This window comes from Cervus canadensis, chromosome 5 (assembly GCF_019320065.1).
Source record: "Cervus canadensis isolate Bull #8, Minnesota chromosome 5, ASM1932006v1, whole genome shotgun sequence".
Taxonomy (NCBI): Eukaryota; Metazoa; Chordata; class Mammalia; order Artiodactyla; family Cervidae; genus Cervus; species Cervus canadensis.
In genome coordinates, this window is record NC_057390.1 from 58,419,959 (window position 1) to 58,441,654 (window position 21,696).

A 21,696-nucleotide genomic window follows, 5' to 3' on the forward strand; every position below is an offset into this window, starting at 1 on the left:
TATAAATAGCTTACTCATTTGTCAATTGATAAACTCAGAAATTTCCTGAGTTAAAAAGAACTGTAACAGTTAGGGTACACGAGAAGTAAAATTGAAACCCAGTTCAACTGGATGTAGTAACTGAAAATTCCATTACTTTCTATTATAAAATATATCATATATTAAAGTATACAAAATGTATACTTTCAGCTGAAAGAATAATACTTTTTAATGGACCCTGATATATACTGCACTCACTTTAAGAAAAGGAATATTACTAATACCTTCGAGGTTCCCATGGGCTTATTCTCTTGTATTTCTCTTAACCCGCTCGACAATATCCTAAATTTTGTTCTGAACACTTCCCTGTTTTTATTTCTAGCATTGATATTTTTAGGTGTATCCCTAAAGTAACTGGCTAGTTATTTATCTCCATCCATCCATTCATCTTCCACCCATTTTTTGCAATTTTATATATAGAGAATATGCTCTATATTCTCCTTCGATTTCTATAGCATCTGTCTCAGAGTAATTTCTTGACATTACCTAATTTTTCATATAATCCTTAAGACTAAAGGAATTTAAAGGCGAGAAAATGAGACACAGTGAAGCTAGCAACTTGCTACATTATATAGGAAAACAATGGACAAATCTCTCTATAGTAATTCTGAAAGTAAAGCAAACCAGCGGATTGTCTTATAACTTTATAGTACATTTATTTTAGCTGCAATTAAACATTTCTCTGTTCTTAAGAGTACAATTAAGTTAATATTTTTAAAACAACTTTACAAAGTTGGTAATTTTTGCTTTCATATTAAAGGGGCAATTATATTAAAGTGTACTGATGATGTAAAAGACCTCAATGATACTCCAGTATAGTCCTTAATAGGAAAACAAGAACAAATTAAAGAAAGAATATCAAGAGCTTATTTGTTTTTCTCTTAAGGGACAGACTATTAGGAAAGAGATAGACATATTATGGAATATTCTAATTAAAGAAGATGGTTCCTTAAATAGGTAATTAGTCTGACACTAATTAATCCAAAATTATCATTCACCTGAGCAAGTGGTGGAAGAATCTCCTTGCATATTTGCTGATTTGGTCTCTGTATTCTAATACAGTCGTATCCAGGAGTGGTCTTGTTGGAGCATAGAAGGTTCCAAGGCTTGCCTCAAGCTGTGCTGTGGAATTCAAACATAGCAGCACTAAAACAAGTTAAACTCCTTCAATTACAACAGAATACTCATGTTTGCAGTCAGTCAGGTTTTGCAAACTTGGACGAAATGTGAGCCTGTTGCAGGAAAAGATGAAATTAAAATATGACAGCTGGTACAAAAACAAACCTGTGTATAAACTTTCACTTGAAGCAAAGCTGACAATGACTCTGAGCAACAAAAAGCTGTCACAACTGAAGAAATCCATAATGAATCAACCTCTCACCACAAATGGGTAATTAAAACAGTGACTCATCAGAGTAACACAATTTGAAACTAGTATTTCCAGTAAAATCAACTCTCAGTGTGCACATTTACTCACTTTAGCTGAAAGGAGAAAACTAGTCTTACTACATTAGGCACTGAAATCAGTATTAGAAATATCTTTAAAAATAATGCAAATAAAAATAGACTTATTGGAGTAATAATATTTCTTTGTTACAACTTAAAGATAAAAAATCCCCCTCCCTTTCCTAAATACTGTCCTAAACAACACAACACCCTTGGTTTTGTCCAAGGGTGAAAGCGAACATCCCTGGGAGGGATCCCATGCTAATCGACTCTGGTCAACTGACTTCCTGATAACAAAGAAGGACCAGAGAGCAGGTTTGATAAGCCAAAGGGCTAGTGATTGGGAGAAAAGGGCACTTTTTGTCTAATTTACCCTTTTGCCAAGACATGCCAGTGGGGTTGTGTTACCTCCAAGAAATAACTGTGAAATATGTAATTACCATGATGGTGAGAGCTGTATCAGAATACGGCTCACAGCAGGATTCCTCTGATTCTTTTTGCACTAGTAGCACTAGGTTGGATAAACAATACCTTATTTAGCAGAACTCTTTTAGGTATATTTGGGTTTGAAAGTATTAAATACCTCATCAGAGTAATTGCTATGGACTTTGCTAAGCTGCTGGTAATTTCTTTTTTTTAATCTCAGATCTAGACAGTAAAGTAAGATGAACTTTGGGGGTATTTTCTTTCAAAGCAGCAGTCAATTTAGATTAAAAATTGAATACAGCAATGCCATTGTGAAAACAAGCCAGATTCTCTTGCCATTGCTTGTTTTCTTGACAGCATGTTTCATACATCTGAAATGTTTGAGCCTACATGGAATACTTGTAGCTCCCAGCACAGTTACAGATTCATTAGATAGCCCAGCTTGATATTTAAGGCAGAAATGAAGATCTTGAAGATAACCACAGCCCCAGCTACAAATAAAAGAGCTCACTGGGCTCCATTAATAAAAGGAAACAAATTACCATGTCAAATTTGTTAGATTCAGATAGAATAAATCTCAACAGAGAAGAATGTGAATGTTTTAGAAAAGTGTTTTGCAATTACTTGGGGGAAAATGCATACACCTACTTAAAATGTACATATTCTGATAACCTAGCATCATGAAAGCATTTTATTTTAATAGCCTAGTGTATCATACAAATTTTTTATTTCCCTATCCACCCAATATGGTTCCTTGATAATATCCTTTATTAAGGCAGGAACCTGATAATACCCATTTGTGAATTCCCTAATAATCTTACTTACTACACAGGAATCTTATAACACAAATTCACTACGGTGCTAACAATTTCACGGTGTTCTGAGTAAGAGTCAATATATTGTTGTCTTCATATTTCCTCAACTGTAAATTTATCATCTCTTACATGGGTTATGTGTACCACAACAGGCTTTCTTTAGGGACCCTGCTATCTACCTAATCTTGAGAGTATACCAATACTAACAAATAATTACTGGAGATAACTCTGCAGGTGAAAATATTACAGTAATCTTAGAGCCCCCAAATTCTGAAGTTATACTCTTTTATTTTTAACTAATATCCATTGAGTACCTACTGTGGGTCAAACATGTGCTAGGCATTTTCTCATTGCAGATGCACTGGAATCTCCATAGATGTGTTGGACTACCTCCAAAAAGCACATTCAGTTAACATTAAATAAATATTGTGGGCCTCCTTTGAGTTGAGGCCAAGTCTCATGATGCAGACTTCTTAAAAGAACATGTTCATACTGATTATTCTTCTCCAAAATTACTAAAAAGAAGGTTAGGTACAGAATACTATCTACCATGTTTACTTTGAAATGGAATAAAATGGAATAAGAAAATCTATAAATATGGAAAGAAAACAGTGAGGGAAAAAGCTCTCCAGTAAAGGCTTTTTGAAATATTTCCTGTTTTCTTTACTTTATAAATCACCTATAGAAACGTCTTCATTGGCCATGGTTTCCCACTATTAATGTCAATGCTAATCACAAACATTTGAAATAAAGATACAAATTCAAGAATGTTTAGATGCATTTTACATTAAGAAAATAAATTACTCATAAAAATAATATATACTGGAAAATATAAAAACTGATTTCATTATTGCATGTGGCACTTTTTTTTCCCTTTTTTTGTTGGGGAGGTTACAGTGCCTCATCTCTCTCTGAAAATAAACATCTGAGATCCTATGGACAAAAATTACTTATTTACAGAAGGTTAGGAAATCCAAGCAGCCAGAAGGTAGAGGGCGATTAGAAGTCTTAAGTTAGAATGAAAACAAGGAGGACAACCTAAGCTGTAATTCTCTCTCTGTCACACACACACACACACACACACACACACACACACACACACACACAATCAGTGAACAAGGAGGACAACCTAAGCTGTAATTCTCTCTCTGTCACACACACACACACACACACACACACACACACACACACACAATCAGTGGTAAGGTCTACTGTCTGGTAAGGTCTACTGTCTGGACAAAGAACTTGCGATGTGAGAAATACTAATGTTTAAAGTGAAGGAGAAATAAGGATTTTTGTTTAGGACCCTTTGTCTTCCAAACCCTAGAAAGCACATTAAATTCCTCATCAAAGTTTAAACTCTGAGCATATTCTATATATGAATTTAGTCTGAAATGTGCAATGACTTCATTGTGAGTTCCAATACAGGTATATACGGAAAAGTTATTATGTTGACAAATACTATACAGTAAGTTACCATATGGGAGTAATTATTTGATACCTGATTTTGTCAGTTTAATACGGCATGAATATTTTTGTCTTTTAAGTTACAGTAACACAACTCCAAAGCATCCTCAAAAAAATAACCAACTCATAAAACATATTTCATGTATATACAAAACTCACTTATGAAATATATTTTAATTCTGACCTTCTCTCTCTGGTGTGAGCTTTTGTCTAAGAAGATGGTTTACAATGGCACACATGCTGATAAAGCACTCATAGCCCAGAGTGTCCCAGTTCATACTACTCAGGATGTTTATTGCCTCATAGATCTCATCACAGTGAACATACTGGAAGATGATGTCTACCAGACCCAGGTGTCCTTGTGTGAAGATACCTGTCACAAAAAATATATAAAATCAAGTGAATCATTTAAAAATAAAAATAACAAAAACATGTTTAATTCTCGAGAGGAAAAAAAAAACAGTGATCTTTTCTTGCATAAAGAGCTTGAAACGTGGGGTTTGTGGGGGCCAATACTCATATATGGCACTGTGGTCAAATCTTCAAGTATCACCTATCAACTCCATCTTGCTTATGCTTACCATTCACCATATATTAAAACTTTTTACTCTACATGATCAAACTGCTTAGACTAAAAATGAATAACTGTGAGAACTTTTAGGTAAATCACAATAGCTAACTGAATTTCCCATATGTGATTTAGGCCTCTATTGTGTGTGTGTGTATTTTTAGCTGTGCTGGGTCTTCACTGCGAAAGGTGGTCTTTTCGTTGCAGTGCACAGGCTTCTCTAGTTATGGGGCACAAGCTCCAGAGCATGTGGGCTCAGCAGCTGTGGCACAAGCACATGGCTTCTTTAGTAGCGGCATGTGGGTTCAGTTGCCTCACGAGATCTTAGTTCCCTGATCAAGAATCAAACCCACGTCTCCTGCATTGGAAGGCAGATTCTTAACCACTGGACCACCAGGGAAGTCCCTGTGGTATATACGTAAAGACAGAATTTTGATGTAACACAATTCTTATTGACCAGATTCATTAGTTCTAGGTTGCATCTGATCTTCAGCCCCATGTACTTGGCAGAAAAAAGTACAAATATTCATGACATGCATATTATTCAGTGTGAAACAGATCGCCAGTCCAGGTTGGATGCATGAGACAAGTGCTCGGGGCTGGTGCACTGGGATGACCCAGAGGGATGGGATAGGGAGGGAGGTGAGAGGGAGGTTCAGGATGGAGAACACATGTAAATCCATGGCTGATTCATGTCAATGTATCATGTCAATGTCAAAAACCACTAGAATATTGTAAAGTAATTAGCCTCCAACTAATAAAAATAATTGAGAGAAGAAAAATAAAATAAAATAAAAATAGAGAAAAAAAAAGAATACCACATACCAATTTACTTTAAATTGGCATTTAAAGATTATCATCTTTGATTACTAATGATTATTCAGTTCAGTGCAGTCACTCAGTTGTATCTGACCCTTTGCGACCCCATGGACTGCAGCATGCCAGGCTTCCCTGTCCATCACCAATTCCTGGAGCTTGCTCAAACTCATGTCCATTGAGTCGGTGATACCATCCAACCATCTCATCCTCTGTCGTCCCCTTATCCTTCCACCTTCGATCTTTCCTGGCATCAGGGTCTTTTCCAAGGCATCAGTTCTTCTCATCAGGTGGCTAAGGTATTGGAGCTTGACCTTCAGCATCAGTCCTTCCAATGAATATTCTGGACTGATCACCTTTAGGATGGACTGGTTGGATCTCCTTGCAGTCCAAGGGACTCTGAAGAGTCTTCTCCAACACCACAGTTCAAAAGCATCAATTCTTCAGCATGCAGCTCTCTTTATAGTCCAACTCGCACATCCATACATGACTTAGGAAAAACTATAGCTTTGATTAAACAGACCTTTGCTGGCAGAGCAATGTCTCTGGTTTTTAATCTAGGTTGGTCATAGCTTTCCTTCCAAGGAGCAAGCATCTTTTAATTCCATGGCTCCAGTCATCATCTGCAGTGATTTTGGAGCCCCCCAAAATAAAGTCTCTCACTGTTTCCATTGTTTCCCCATCTATTTGCCATGAAGTGATGGGACCTGAAGCCATGACCTTCGTTTTCTGAATGCTGAGTTTTAAGCCAACTTCTTAACTTTCCTATTTCACTTTCATCAGAGGGCTCCTGAGTTCTTCGCTTTCTGCCATAAGGGTGGTGGTGTCTGTGTATCTGAGGTTATTGATATTTCTCCCAGCAATCTTAATTCCTGCTTGTGCTTCATCCAGTCTGGCATTTCACATGATGTACTCTGCATATAAGTTACATAAGCAGGGTGACAATATACAGCCGTGCCACTGCTGAGTTTTCCAAACTTGCTGGCATATTGAGTGCAGCACTTTCATAGCATCATCTTTTAGGATTTGAAATAGCTCAGCTGGAATTCCATTCCCGCCACTAGCTTTGTTAGTAGTGATACTTCCTAAGAGCCACTTGACTTCGCATTCCAGGACATCTGGATCTAGGTGAGTGATCACACCATCGTGGTAATCTGGGTCATGAAGATCTTTTTTGTATAGTTCTTCTGTGTATTCCTGTCACCTCTTCTTAACATCTTCTGCTTCTATTAGGTCCATACCATTTCTGTCCTTTATTGAGTCCATCTTTGCATGAAATGTTCCCTCGGTATATCTAATTTTCTTGAAACAATCTCTAGTCTTTCCCATTCTATTGTTTTCATCTATTTCTTTGCAATGATCAATGAGGAAGGCTTTCTTATCTCTCCTTGCTATTCTTTGGAACTCTGCATTCGAATGGATATATCCTTTTCTCCTTTACCTTTAGCTTCTCTTCTTTTCACAGCTATTAGTATAGCCCCTTCAGACAACCATTTTGCCTTTTTTTCATTTCTTTTTCTTGGGATGGTCTTGATCACTGCCTCCTATACAATGTCACAAACCTCCGTCCATATTTCTTCAGGCACTCTATCAGATCTAATCCCTTGAATCTGTTTGTTAATTCCACTGTATAATCATAAGGGATTTGATTTGGGTCACACCTGAGTGATCTAGTGATTTTTCCCTACTTTCTTCAATTTCAGTCTGAATTTGGCAATAAGGAGTTCATGATCTGAGCCACTGCCAGCTCCCAGTCTTATTTTTACTGACTGTATAGAGCTTCCCCCTCTTTGGCTGCAAAGAATATAATCAATCTGATTAAAGTATTGACCATCTGGTGATGTCCACATGTAGAGTCTTCTCTTGTATTGTTGGAAGAGGGTGTTTGCTATGACCAGTGCCTTCCCTTGGCAAAATTCTATTAGCCTTTGCCCTACTTCATTTTGTACTCTGAGGCTGAATTTGCCTGTTACTCCAGGTATCTTTTGACTTCCTACTTTTGCATTCCAGTCCCCTATAATGAAAAGGACATCTTTTTTGAGTGTTAGTTCTAGAAGGTCTTATAGGTCTTCACAGATCCATTGAATTTCAGCTTGTTCAGCACTAATGGTTGGGGCATAGACTTGGATTACTGTAATATTGAATGGTTTGCCTTGGAAACGAACGGAGACCATTCTGTCATTTTTGAGATTATTGTAAAGAAATGATTATTTGTAAAGAAATAATTTAATCTTGTTATTGATCCTCTTGCATAACTAAAGAAAATCCACTTCTAAGCTAAGAGAAATAAGAACATCAAACAAAGCAGGGAGTGGGGGGAGAGGCATTCTGTTAGAATTTTATCTTATCTTTTAAATATGGAAGAACTCTTTTGAAACTAACAAATTCTGTGTAATAAAATGACAATAAGTACTAGCACCTTTTAAGTTTTTTTTTAAGCTTTTAAAAAATATTTGTTTGTAAAATCTTTTTCCTTCTGCAAACATTTACTGATTTGAGTGAATCTACAAAAACTTCTCAGTACAAATAATCATAAGTTAAATAAGAAAATGTATGTGAAGTTATTTGGAATCTGTAAAGTATATAATATACTACTATAACTCTTCATTACTGTCATCATCATCATTTACCCGAAATAGTTATAGGTTTCAGAATTTTTAAAAATGTATTAGCTCGTGAGAAAGGTCCTGAAATTATTTATATTAACTTCAAACTCATATAAAAATGAGATCTTGTGCTATACCAGCAGGACTCAACTTGATAAGGAATCTGGGGAATTACCCTGACTATTCTGGAGGGAGAAAATGGCAACCCACTCCAGTATTCTTGCCTGGCGAATCTCATGGACATAGGAGCCTGGAGGGCTACAGTCCACAGGGTCACAAAGAGTAAGAAAGAACTGAAGCAACTTACACCAGCACCCCCACTATACTAAGCAATAAAACTTTACTATTCTTTTTGTGTTGGCAGAATCGACAAATGCTACTGTCCAAAAGTCTTCATGCTGCTGCTGCTGCTAAGTCACATCAGTCATGTCCGACTCTGGCGACCTCACAGACAGCAGCCCACCAGGCTCCCGTCTCTGGGATTCTCCAGGCAAGAATTCTGGAGTGGGTTGCCATTTCCTTCTCCAGTGCATGAAAGTGAAGTCTCTCAGTCGTGTCCAACTCTTCACGACCCCATGGACTGTAGCCTACCAGGCTCCTCCATCCATGGGATTTCCCAGGCAAGAGTACTAGAGTGGGTTCCCATTGCCTTCTCCGAAAACCTTCATGATCCTACAGTAAAGTGCTAGAAGTCTTCATAAATCAGTGTGGTTCCTTTACAGTAGATATTAATGTTTAAGAATTTTGAAGACAACAAAATATCTGAAATCTATTGAGTCTGTCTATATCCTAATACTTCTAACATGAGAAATAATTGATGTATTGAGAGGAAAAGCTAACATATAGTCATAATTCAAATTGTTTAAAAGGTGATAAAGAGAAAAACCTAAAAAGCAGCCAATTAAAAAAGACACATGATGCATAGGGAAATAAAGATTTAGTAAGTGTCAACTTTGTTTCTGAAATAATACAATCTAGAGACAACAGTAGGGTTTTTTAAAATGTTGAGAGATAAAAATCAATCTGTCTAGAATTCTAGAACTTTATAATAAAACATTGACAATTCATGAAGAAACATAACACTTAATAACAGACCTCTAAAATAATAAAGTAAAAATGATGAAACTAAAAGGAGAAAAAGTAAAATCCACAATTATCACTGGAGATTTCAGCACATCTCTCTAACTAGTTGAGAAAATGTATAAACAGAAAATCTGTAACAACAGAAAATACTCGAAAAACATTATCAGTGAATTGGAACTAATTGACATTTACAATACTCTTCACCCAACAACGGCAGAGTATACACATTCTTTTAAGTGCATATATAACACCAACCAAGATGGAGCATTATTCTGGGAGATAAAACAAGCCTCATTAAGTTTAAATGCATTGAAATAATACAAAATAGTTTCCCAAACCACAGTATAACCAAAATCGATATAAAACATAAAGATATCTGGAGGATTTTTGGTATATAAGGATTTATACACCAAGATTTTCAAGTGACAAAACATCCCACTGATATCCTAAGTGTGCTGGTAAATGTATGTGGTATAACCACCCCCACTACGGTTGACTTCAAGCACTAATGTGATGTCATGGAGCATGGAACAAGGAAGTGATGTACCACTGCACACTGTTATGTAATATTTCTACCATACAAATAAAACAGGAGAAGGAAATGGCAACCCACTCCAGTACTCTTGCCTGGAAAATCTCATGGACAGAGGAGCCTGGTAGGCTACAGTCCATGGGGTCGCAAAGAGTCGGACACGACTGGGCGACTTCACTTGACTACTTCACTTCATACTTTATCACTGGAGAAGGAAACGGCAACCCACTCCAGTATTCTTGCCTGGAGAATCCCATGGACAGCGGAGCCTGGCGGGCCATGGTTCATGGAGGTTGCAGAGAGTCAGACACAACTGAAGTGACGAGGCACACACAAATAAAACAACTGTAATCTCCCCAAACACAGAGATAATAGCAAAATATAGTAACATAACTAGGAAGTACGGGAAAAAACCTGAAAAATCTTTAAATATTTAGAAATTAATCAATATTGTATAAAGTATATAGAAAATATTTTGAAATAAATGAAAATATATCAATAAAATTTGTGAGATATAGCTGTGGTTATGGTATTACTTAAAGGGAAATTACTAGCATTACATTTCAGTTAGAAAAGAAAAAATGTCTAAAATCAACAATCCAAGTTTCCACACTAAGAACACTTAGAGAAAGAAGAGTAAATAAGACCTAAAAGAAAGAGAAGAAATATTTTTAAAAGTATATTTATAATATTATATTATTATATTTATAATACTATGTTATTATATTTATAATACTATGTTATTATATTTATAATATTATAATAAATATTACATACTTATTATTGAGAAAATTAATGAAAACAAAAGCTGGTTCTTTGGAACAATGTATAAAATTGACCAACTTCTGCCTAAATTGAGGAAAAGAGAAGATACACTTCTCAGTATCAACAATAATCACTACAGGACCCACAGACATTAAAAAATAGTAAGTGAATAATATGACTAACTTTATAGATATAAATATAATTTAAATGAAATGTATTCCTTGAAAGACACAAATTATCAAATCTCATTTAAGAAGAAATAAAAACAGATAACTTGAATGATCCTATATTATTTAAATTTGGATGTTTAAAAACCTTTAAACATACACACACAAAAAAACCAGATGACTTCATTGGTGAACTGTCTCAAACAGTAAGAGAAGAAAGAATATCACCTTTACATAACTCAAAATATAAGAGGAGGGAATGACTCCTATTGCATTTAATGATGTCAGCATTATATTGAGACCAAAACTGACAAACATTACAGGAGAAGAAAAAGAAAACTAAAGGTCAGTACCTCCCGTAAACAAATACAAAAATCCTTAACAGAATATTAACAAATTAAGCAACATATTAAAAAGATAATATACCATGAACAAGAGATTTATCCCACAAATGCAAGGTCACTGAAACATCTGAAAACTAATCAGTTCACTATATGACCAGAAAAATCACACAATCATTTTAACACAGAAAAAGCACTTGAAGAAACCGAACATCCACTGAAGAAAACATAACCCAGTAGACTAGGACTAGAAGGGGACTCCCTCAACCTCCTCCCATCGTGTGTGCCCACTAGTTGCTCAGTTGCGTCTGGCTCTTTGCAACCCTGTTGACTGTAGCAGCCAGCTTCTCTGTCCATGGGATTTCCCAGGCAAGAATACTAGAGTGGGCTTCCAGTTCAAGATGACGGAGAAGAAGGACATGAGTTCATCTTCTTCTGCAAGAGCACCAAAATTACAACTATCTTCTGAACAACCATTGACAGGAGAATGCTGGAACCCACCAAAAAAAGATACCCAATGCCCAATGACAAAGAAGCCGGAGGGAGATGGTAGGAGGGGCACAATCATGTTAAAATCAAATCCCATGCCCACCAGGTGACTGACCCACAAACTGGAGAACAATAATACCAAAGAAGTTTTCCCGCCATTGTGGAGGTTCTGAACCCAACATCAGGTTTCCCAGCCTGGGGATCTGACAAAGGGACTGGAAATCCTGAAGGAATCTGACCTTGAAGGCCAGTGGAATTTGATTATCGAACTTCCACAGGGCTGGGGGAAACAGAGACTCCAGTCTTGGAGGGCACAAACGAAATCTTGCATGCACCAAGACCCAGAGGAAAGGAGCAGTGACCCCACAGGAGACTGAATCAAAATGTCCTTGTTAGTGTTGGAGGTTCTCCTGTGAAGGCCTGGGTCAGCGGGGGCTCACCATGGGGATGGGGACACTGGCAGCAGCAAGTCGAGCTGGTGTAAGCCTCTTGGAGGTTAACCCTACCATATAGCCTGTAGACCCCAGGTCATCTCAGGCCAAACAACTACCAGGGAGGGAGCACAACCCACCCATCAGCAGATAATTGGATTAGCTTTATTGAGCAAGGCCCTGTCCACCAGAGCAAGGCCCTGTCTTTCCTACCACCAGTCCCTCCTATCAGGAAGCTGACACAAGCCTCTTCGCCTCCTCCATCAGAGGGCAGACAGAAGAAGCAAGAAGAACCACAGTCCCATTGCGGCTAGAAAAAAACCATTACAGAAAGTTCATCAAGATGAAACAGCGGAAAGCTACGTTCCAGATAAAGAGACAAGGTAAAATACCAGAAAAAAAACTAAATGAAGTGGAGATAGGCAACCTTCCAGAAACAAAATTCCAAAATAATGTTAGTGAAGATGATCCAGAATATTGAGAAAACAATAGAGAAGATCCAAAAAATGTTTACCAAAACCTAGAAAAATTAAAGAACAGATGAATAACACATGAGAAGAAATCAACAACAGAATAACTGAGGCAGAAGAAGGGACAAATGACCTGAGGAATAGAGTGGTGGAAATCACTTCCACAGAACAGAATATAGAAAAAAGAATAAAAAGAAATGAAGACAATCTAAAAGACTCAGGGACAACATTAAACACACCAACATTCGCATTATAGGGGTTCTGGAAGGAGAAGAGAGAGAGAAGGAACCTGAGAAAATATTTTGAGAGATAATAGTTGAAAACTTCCCTAACATGGGAAAGGAAATAGTCAACCAAGTCCAGGAAGCACAGAGTGTCCCAGGCAGGAAAAACCCAAGGAGGAACATACCAAGACACGTAGTAATTAAAACTGACAAAAATTAAAGACAAAGATAAAATATTAAAAGCAATAAGGGAAGAATGACAAATAACATACAAAGGTAACTCCCATCAGGCTATCAGTTGATTTCTCAACAGAAATTCTACAAGCCAGAAGGGAATGGCATGATATATTTAAAGTGATGAAAGGGAAGAAGCTACAACCAAGAACACTCTCCTCAGCAAGACTCTCATTCAGTTTGATGGAGAAATCAAAAGCTTTACAGACAAGCAAAAGTTAAGAGAATTCAGCACCACCAAACCAGCTTTACAACAAAGGCTAAAGGAACTCCTCTAGGCAGGAAACACAAGGGAAAGACCTACAGAAAATAAATCCAAAACAATTAAGAAAATGGTAATAGAATCATACATATTGATAATTACCTTAAATGTAAATGGATTAAATGCACCAACCAAAAGACATAGACTGCCTGGGTGTATGAAAACATGTGCATGTAAGCACTTCCACTTATTACATCACTCTGCTTGACCCCCCCAAACTGTATGTAATGATTCTATATTGTTTAGGTTAATCATGTTCCCATTATGGCTTGCAGCTGTAACTATCTTTTATTTTTTGCCTGGCTGCTAATTGTGAAAACTGATAAACATCTTTTACTATTTGTGATTACATAACTGTTACTCACTTAATACCATAGTATCATGACTGGTCCACAGAAAAATGAAAGAACTCTATTATCAACAAAACTACAGTTTAATAGAAAAACCTGTAGTCACTTTTTAAAATCCAGATGCATATTAGAATTACCTTGGAACTTTCTGAAAAATACAAATGCCTAGGTATTGCTTTTTTTTCTCCAGAGCTCTAGATATTTTTCTAATGATCGGCCATATTCAGAAACAACTGAACTATATGAAGATCTTTTATCTAGTTTCACTTTTTCTATTTCATATTCAGTGCTCTGATTTCATTTTTTCAATTACTCCATCTCTTCTTTAAAATATGTATAATATATATATTTTAGAATACTTATGAATTTTTGCCTAACTAAAAAATTTATGACATTTTGATTACACTTGTTTGACTTAGTATGAATAGAATGCTAGATTTCTAAGTAAAAAAAAAAATAGATATGCAAGAAGCAACTAAGGTGTACTGTATACTACAGGGAACTACAGCCAGTATCTTATAATAACCTATAATGGAAAATAATTCCAAAAATAATATATGTGTATGTGTTTAACTGAATCACCTTACTCTGCACCTGAAACACGGCAGGTCAACTATACTTCAATAAAATATATATATTAAAAAAAAGAATACTGGAGTGGGTAGCCATTCGCTTCTCCATGGGATCTTCCCAACCCATGGATCGAACCTGGGTCTCCAACATTGCAGGCAGATTCTTTACCATCTGAGCCACCAGGGAAGCCCAGTAACATCATACATTCGCTATATTAAATGCTGTCCACCTAAGATTGGAAACAAAGCAAAGATATCCTCTGTTTTCACTCCTATTTAATATTGTACCATCCTAGATAGTAAAACAGAGGAGAAAACAAATGGCCTGCAGGTAGGATAAGAATATATGAAACTTGTTTTTAATTGTAGTTGTAATAATCATCTATGTAGAAAATCCTAAGTAATCTATAATAAAAAGTCACTACAACGAATGAGTTTAACAGGACTGCAGGATACATGTTTAATATTTTCAAATTTTATTTTTATAAAATCCCAATGAACAATTAAAACTTGTAATTAAAAATACTATTTACAATAGCATCCAAAAACATGAACAAACTATTTACAAGATCTTGTACATTTTAAAATATAAAACACTGCTGGGGGAAATTAAAGGCCTGGATAAATGGAGAGATATATTGTGTTCATAAATTGGGAGATTCAATATTGTTAGGTCTTCCCTGTTGCTCAAACAGTAAAGAATCTGCCTGCAATGCAGGAGACCTGGGTTCGATCCCTGGGTCAGGAAGATCCTCTGGACAATGGAATGGCAATTCACTCCAGTATTCTTGCCTGGAGAATCCCATGGACAGAGGAGCCTGGTGGGCTACAGTCTGTGGGATGGCAAAGAGTTGGACACGACTGAGCAACTAACACTACAATATTGTTAAATTGTCCTTCTATCCCAAACTGATCTATAGACTTAATATTCACAATACTAGTATCCAAAAAAGAACTTATGTTCAGAATATATAAAAACTTATGATTCAATAAAAAACAATCCAATTCAACTGGGGCAAAAGATTTGAAGATATCATTCACAAGGGAAAATATATAGAAATAAGCACATAAAAGATGAACAACTCTAAGGTTCATCAGGGAAATGCCAACTAATACCAACTACACCTACTACAATGGCTAAAATTAAAAACAGCAATAATGCCAAGTTTTAGTGAAGATGTGGAGTAACTGGAACTCCAAACTACTTTCCTCTTAAACTTAGCGTAGCGCTCAGTTCCAAGGTTTTTCACAAAAGAAATCAGAATAGACCTCCATACAAAGACTAGTACATGAAAGAACAGATCATTTTCAATGAAACTGGCTAAAATTGGGAACAACTCAAATGCCTGTCAACATGTGAAGATAAATTGTGATATCTCTATATAATGGAATACTACTCAATAATGTAAATTAAAATGTACAGATATACACACCAATATGGAAAATTCACAGAGATTAATACTGAGTGAAAGTAGCCAGATACGAATGAGTAACAGTTTATTAGTCTACTTCTATGAAATTCTAGAAAAAGCAGATCTAACTTGTAATAGACAACAGATCAATGTGCTTTAGCTTTGAGGGAGGCAGGGACTGACTGCAAAGGGGCTTTAGAGAATTTTGAGGGTGGTGGAAATGTTTTACATCTTGATTATGGTGGTAATCACATTGTTGTTCAGTCTCTTAAGTGGTGTTCAATTCTGCGACCCCATGGACTGAAGCATGCCAGGCTTCCCTGTACTTCACTATCTCCTGGAGTTTGCTGAAACTCATGGTCATTGAGTCGGTGATGCCATCTAACCATCTCATCCTCTGTTGCCCTCTTCTCCTGCTCTCAGTCTTTTCCAATGAGTCATATCTTTGCATCAGGTGGCCAAAGTACTGAGGCTTCAGCTTCAGCATCAGTCCTTATACTGAATATTCAGGGTTGATCACCTTTAGGACTGACTGGTTTGATCTCCTTCTTGTCCAAGGGACTCTAGAGTCTTCTCCAACATCACAGTTCGAAAGCACCAGTTTTTCAGTGCTCAGCCTTCTTTATGGTCCAACTCTCACATCTGTACATGACTAATGGAAAAACCAGAGCTTTGGCTATATGGACCTATATGACTATACAAACCTATATAACTATAGGTACTATATAACTATATAGGTCCATAAAGACTATATGACTATATGAGGTTTAAGAAAGCTTTTTAACTCTCTTCTTTCAACATCATCAAGGGGCTCTTTAGTTCCTCTTCACTTTGTGCCACTAGAGCGGTGTGTGCATGCTAAGTCACTTCAGACCTGTCCGAATTTGTGTGACCCAATGGCCTGCATCCTGCCAGGTTTCTCTGTCCATGGGATTCTCCAGGCAAGAATACTTGAGTGGGTTTCCATACCTGCCCCCAGGGAATCGTCCCAATCCAGGGATTGAACTCACATCTCTTATACCTCCTTCGTTGGCAGGCAGGTTCTTTATCACCAGCTCCATCTACGAAGCTCCATTAGAGTGGTATGATCTGCATATATGAGGTTGCTTATATTTCTCCCAGCAATCTTGATTCCAGCTTCTGATTCACCCAGCACGACATTTTGCATGATGTACTCTGCATAGAAGTTAAATAAGAAGGGTGACAATATTCAGCCTTGAGATACGCCTTTCCCAATTTTTAAACAGTCCATTGTTCCATATCTGTTTCTAACTGCTGCTTGTTGACCTGCATACAGGTTTCTCAGGAGGCAGGTAAAGTGGTCTGGGATTCCCATCTCTTTAAAAATTTTCTAGTTTGTTGTGATCAACAGTCAAAGACTTTAGTGCAGTCAGTGAAGCAGAAGTAGATATTTTTCTGGAATTCCCTTGCTTTTTCTATGACATAGTGGACATTAGCAATTTGATCTCTGGTTCCTTTTCCTTTCCTAAATCCAGCTATACACCTGAAAGTTTTCAGTTCATGAACTGCTGAAGCCTAGCTTAAAGGATTTTGAGCATAATCTTGGTAGCATGTAAAATTAGTGAACTGTATGGTAGTTTGAACATTCTTTGGCATTGCCTTTCTTTGGGATTGGAATGAAAACTCACCTTTTCCAGTCCTGTGGCTACAGCTAAATTTTCTAAATTTGCTAGCATATCGAGTGCAGCAATTTAACAGCATCATCTTTTAGGATCTGAAGTAACTCAGCTCGAATTCCATCACCTCCACTAGCTTTCTTGGTAGTAATGCTTCCTAAGACCCAGTTAACTTCACATTCCAGGATGTCTGGCTCTAGGTGAGTGACCACAACATTGTGGTTATCTGGGTCACTAAGATCTTTTTTTTTTATAGTTCTTCTGTATATTCTTGGCACCTCTTCTTAATATCTTCTGCTTCTCTTAGGTCCTTGCCGTTTTCCTTTACTGTGCCCATATTTACATGGAATGTTCCCTCGGTATCTCCAATTTTTTTTGAAGAGATCTCTAGTCTTTGCCATTCTGTTGCTTTCCTCTATTTCTTCGCTTTGTTCACTTAAGAAGGCTTTCTTATCTCTCACTGCTATTCTTTGGAACTTTGCATTCAGATGGGTATATCTTTCCGTTTTCTCCTTTGCTTTTCCCTTCTCTTGTTTTATCACCTATTTGTAAGGCCTCCTCAGACAATCACTTTGCCTTCTTGCACTTCTTTTTCTTTAGGATGGTTTTGGTCGCTCCCACCATACAATGTTACAAACCTCCGTCTGTAGTTCCTGAGGCACTCTATCAGATCTAATCCCTTGAATGTATTTGCCACCTCCGCTGTATAACCATAAGGGATTTGTTTTAGGTCATACCTGGATGGTTGTGTGGTTTTCCCTACTTTCCTCAATTTAAGCCTGAATTTTGTGATAAGGAACTGATGATCTGAGCCACAGTGAGCTCGAGGTCTTGCTTTGCCTACTCAATAGAGCTTCTCCATCTTCGACTGCAAAGAATGCATCAATCTGATTTCTGTATTGACCATCTGATGATGTTCATGTGTAAAGTTGTTTCTTGGGTTGCTGGAAGAGGGTGTTTGCTATGACCACTTCATTCTCTTGGCAAAACTGTTAGTCTCTGTGCTGCTTCATTTTGTACTCTAAGGCCAAACTTGCTTGTTCCTCCAGGTCTCTCTTGAGTTCCTACTTTTGCACTCCAATCCCCCATGCTGAAAAGGACATCTTTTTTTGGTATTCATTCTAGAAGGTCTTGTAGGTCTTCATAGAATCTTTCAATTTCAGCTTCTTCGGCATTACTGGTTGGGGCACAGACTTGGATTGCTGTGATACTGTATGGTTTGCCTTGGAAATGAACTGAGATCATTCTGTCATTTTTGAAGTTGCACCAAAGTATTGCATTTCAGACTCTCTTGTTGACTATGAGGGTTACTTCATTTCTTCTAAGGGATTCTTGCCCATAATAGTAGACATAATGGTCATCTGAATTACATTCACCCATCCCTTCCCAAGATGTTGATGTTCACTCTTGCCATCTTCTGCTTGACCATGTTCAATTTACCTTGATTCACAGACTACTGGGTTTTCCAGTAGTCATGTATGGATGTGAGAGTTGGACTATAAAGAAAGCTGAGCACCAAAGAATTGATGCTTTTGAACTGTGGTGTTGGAGAAGACTCTTGAGAGTCCCTTGGACTGAAAGGAGATCAAACCAGTCCATGCTAAAGGAAATCTCTCCTGAATATTCACTGGAAGGACTGATGCTGAAGCTGAAACTCCAATACTTTGGCCACCTGATGCAAAGAACTGACTTCTTAGAAAAGACCCTGATGCTGGGAAAGACTGAAGGTGGGAGGAGAAGGGGACGACAGAGGATGAGATGGTTGGATGCCATCACCGATTCAATGGACATGAGTTTGAGTAAGCTCCAGGAGTTGGTGATGGACAGGGAAGCCTGGTGTGCTGCAGTCCATGGGGTCGCAAAGAGTCAGATATGACTGAATGACTGAACTGAACTGAATAATCATTAGTAATCAAAGATGATAATCTTTAAATGCCAATTTAGAATAAATTGGTATGTAGTATTCTATGTCATGTAGTATTCTATGTCATGTATATTTGTACTTTTTTCCCCCTAGTACATGGGGTTGAAGACCAGACTTCTCAGGTGGCAGGTCAGGTGGTCTAGTATTCCTATCTCTTAAGAATTTTCCACAGTTTGTTGTGGTCCATATAGTCAAAGGATTTGGCGTAGTCAATAAAGCAGAAGTAGATGTTTTTCTGGAACTCTGTTGCTTTTTCAGTGATCCAACGGATGTTGGCAATTTGATCTCTGGTTCCTCTACCTTTTCTAAACCCAGCTTGAACATCTGGAAGTTCTCGGTTCACATACTGTTGAAGCCTAGCTTGGAGAATTTTGAGTATTACTTTGCTAGCATGTGAGATGAGTGCAATTGTGTGGCAGTTTGAACATTCTTTGGCATCGCCAGAATCTCTTCTCAATGGGAGAGACTGACTGTGGGGAAAACTTGGTCTTGCACTGTTGGGCAGGGTCATGCTCAGTAAATTTTTAATCCAATTTTCTACTGATGGGTGGGGCTGTGTCCCCGCCCCGCCCCCAACCCCATTAATTGTTTGGCCTGAGGTGACCCTATCCTGAGGCTATAGACTCTATGTTAGGGCTAAAGGTGACCTCCAAACAGACTTTTGCCAACACGCACCTCCCCGGACCCCACAGCAGGCCACTGTTGACACACACCTCTGCAGGAGACCCTGCATCACTCACAGGCAGGTCTGGCTCAGTCTCTTGTGGGGTCACTTCTCCTTTCTCCTGGTTCCTCGGGCACACAATGCTTTGTCTGTGCCCTCCAACAGTCTCTGGGAATCATGCGGATATACATAGTTCCCAAAACTCATTGATCTATACATTTAAAATAGGTATAATTTATTTGTAAATTATACTTGAAAAACTTGATTTAAAAATCTGTCATCACTTTTGTATGAAGAAAGCAGAATGCCGTCTGGAATAGCAATCCATCTCAAATGACACGAGATCCAGTTTTAAGATGACTAGGCATCTAATAAAGTACCTGACATTTTCTTCCAGCAATAAGTTGCCACCAGTTACCACTTTGGCAAAGTAAACTTTAAATAACTTACTAAAAATAACTTTTAAAGAACACATACTTCTTACAAAAGGTCTGAGAGAAAAATCATACTACTTGCTGTTTAGATGAAGTGACAGATACATACGTAATATTGCCCATGATTTTCAAAATCCTATGAGAGGGAAGAAGTTAGCTTTAATTATTTGTTTAATATCACCACTTGGACATTAAACCTTTTCCTAACTTTGCAGGTGTTCTGAGCACATTGTAGGAGCACTGTAAGTAGATGGAATAATCAACACACTATGGAAAGAGGAGTATGAGAGTACATGCTGTGACTGGGAAGCTCCTAAGGCAGCAGAGCTGAGAGATGAAGCCTGGGAGACAGACGGGGCTTATTAACTCCTGAAGGATTTCAAGCTGCAGAAAAGAGAAAACTGAAAGTGTCAGTCACTCAGTTATGTCCAACGCTTTGCGACCCCATGGACTGTGGCCTACCACGTTCCTGTGCCCATGGAATTCCCCAAGGAGAATCCTGGAGTGGATAGCCAATCCCTTCTTCAGGGCATCTTCCTGACCCAGGGATCAAACCAGGGTCTCCTGCACTGCAGGCAAAATCTTTATCACCAGGGAAGCCAAATCTATGACCAGATGTGCACTCTGGTAGCAATTAAGGGGATTAATTGAGCGGTAGGTAGGGAAGATGGGAAGGCAGAGCATTACAGACAGAGGGCCACTGTTTGATCATGGTACAATAAGGAAGGTCTAGATTTAAGGTCACAGCAAGGCTGAATAGAATGAGATGTTTTAGGCAGTGATGTCCTTTTCATCATAGGGGACTGGAAGACAAAAGCACGAAGTCAAGAGACACCTGGAGTAACAGGCAAGTTTGGCCTCAGAGTACAAAATGAAGCAGGGCAAAGGCTTCATTTTGCCAGCGTTTGCCTAGAGAACACACTGGTCATAGCAAACACCCTCTTCTAACAACACTACACATGGACATCACCAGATGGTCAATATCAAAATCAGACTGATCATATTCTCTGCAGCCAAAGATGGAGAAGCCCCTACAGTCAGCAAAAACAAGACTGCGAGCTGACTGTGACTCAGATCATGAACTCCTTATTGCCAAATTCAGACTTAAATTGAATAAAGTAGGGGAAAACCTCTAGGCCATTCAGGTGTGACCTAAACCAAATCCCTTATGATTATACAGAGGAAGTGGCAAATAGATTGAAGGGATCTGAGCTGGTAGACAGAGTGCCTGAAGGACTAAGGCAGAGGTTCATGACACTGCACCGGAGGTGGTGATCAAAACCAGACCCAAGAAAAAGAAATGCAAAAAAAGCAACATGGTGTCTGAGGAGGCCTTACAAACAGTGGGGAAAGGAGTGAAAGGCAAAAGGGAAAAGGAAAGATATACCCATCTGAATGCAGAGTTCCAAAGAACAGCAAGGAGAGATAAGAAAGCCTACAGAAGTGAACAGTACAAAGAAATACAGGGAAAAAAATAGAATGGGAAAGACTAGAGATCTCTTTGAGAAAATTAGAGATACCA

The 21,696-nt window shown here is 37.9% G+C and overlaps 1 protein-coding gene across 6 annotated transcripts in view; it reads right to left on the reverse strand.

Annotated features, from left to right (window-relative positions):
• Nucleotides 1-21,696, reverse strand: part of LOC122441822 (WD repeat containing planar cell polarity effector) — a 269,354-nt gene that overhangs the window by 82,521 nt on the left and 165,137 nt on the right. For 4 of the 6 annotated variants that reach the window (XM_043468866.1, XM_043468868.1, XM_043468867.1 and 1 more), the window contains 2 exons: nucleotides 4,378-4,566; nucleotides 1,038-1,161 (listed from right to left, as the gene is read on the reverse strand). In XM_043468866.1, coding sequence (XP_043324801.1) covers nucleotides 1,038-1,161; nucleotides 4,378-4,566 — 313 coding nt within the window. Of the gene's footprint in view, nucleotides 1-1,037; nucleotides 1,272-4,377; nucleotides 4,567-21,696 lie in introns of those variants that run through there. The other 2 variants (XM_043468870.1, XM_043468869.1) reach the window with 2 other exon arrangements.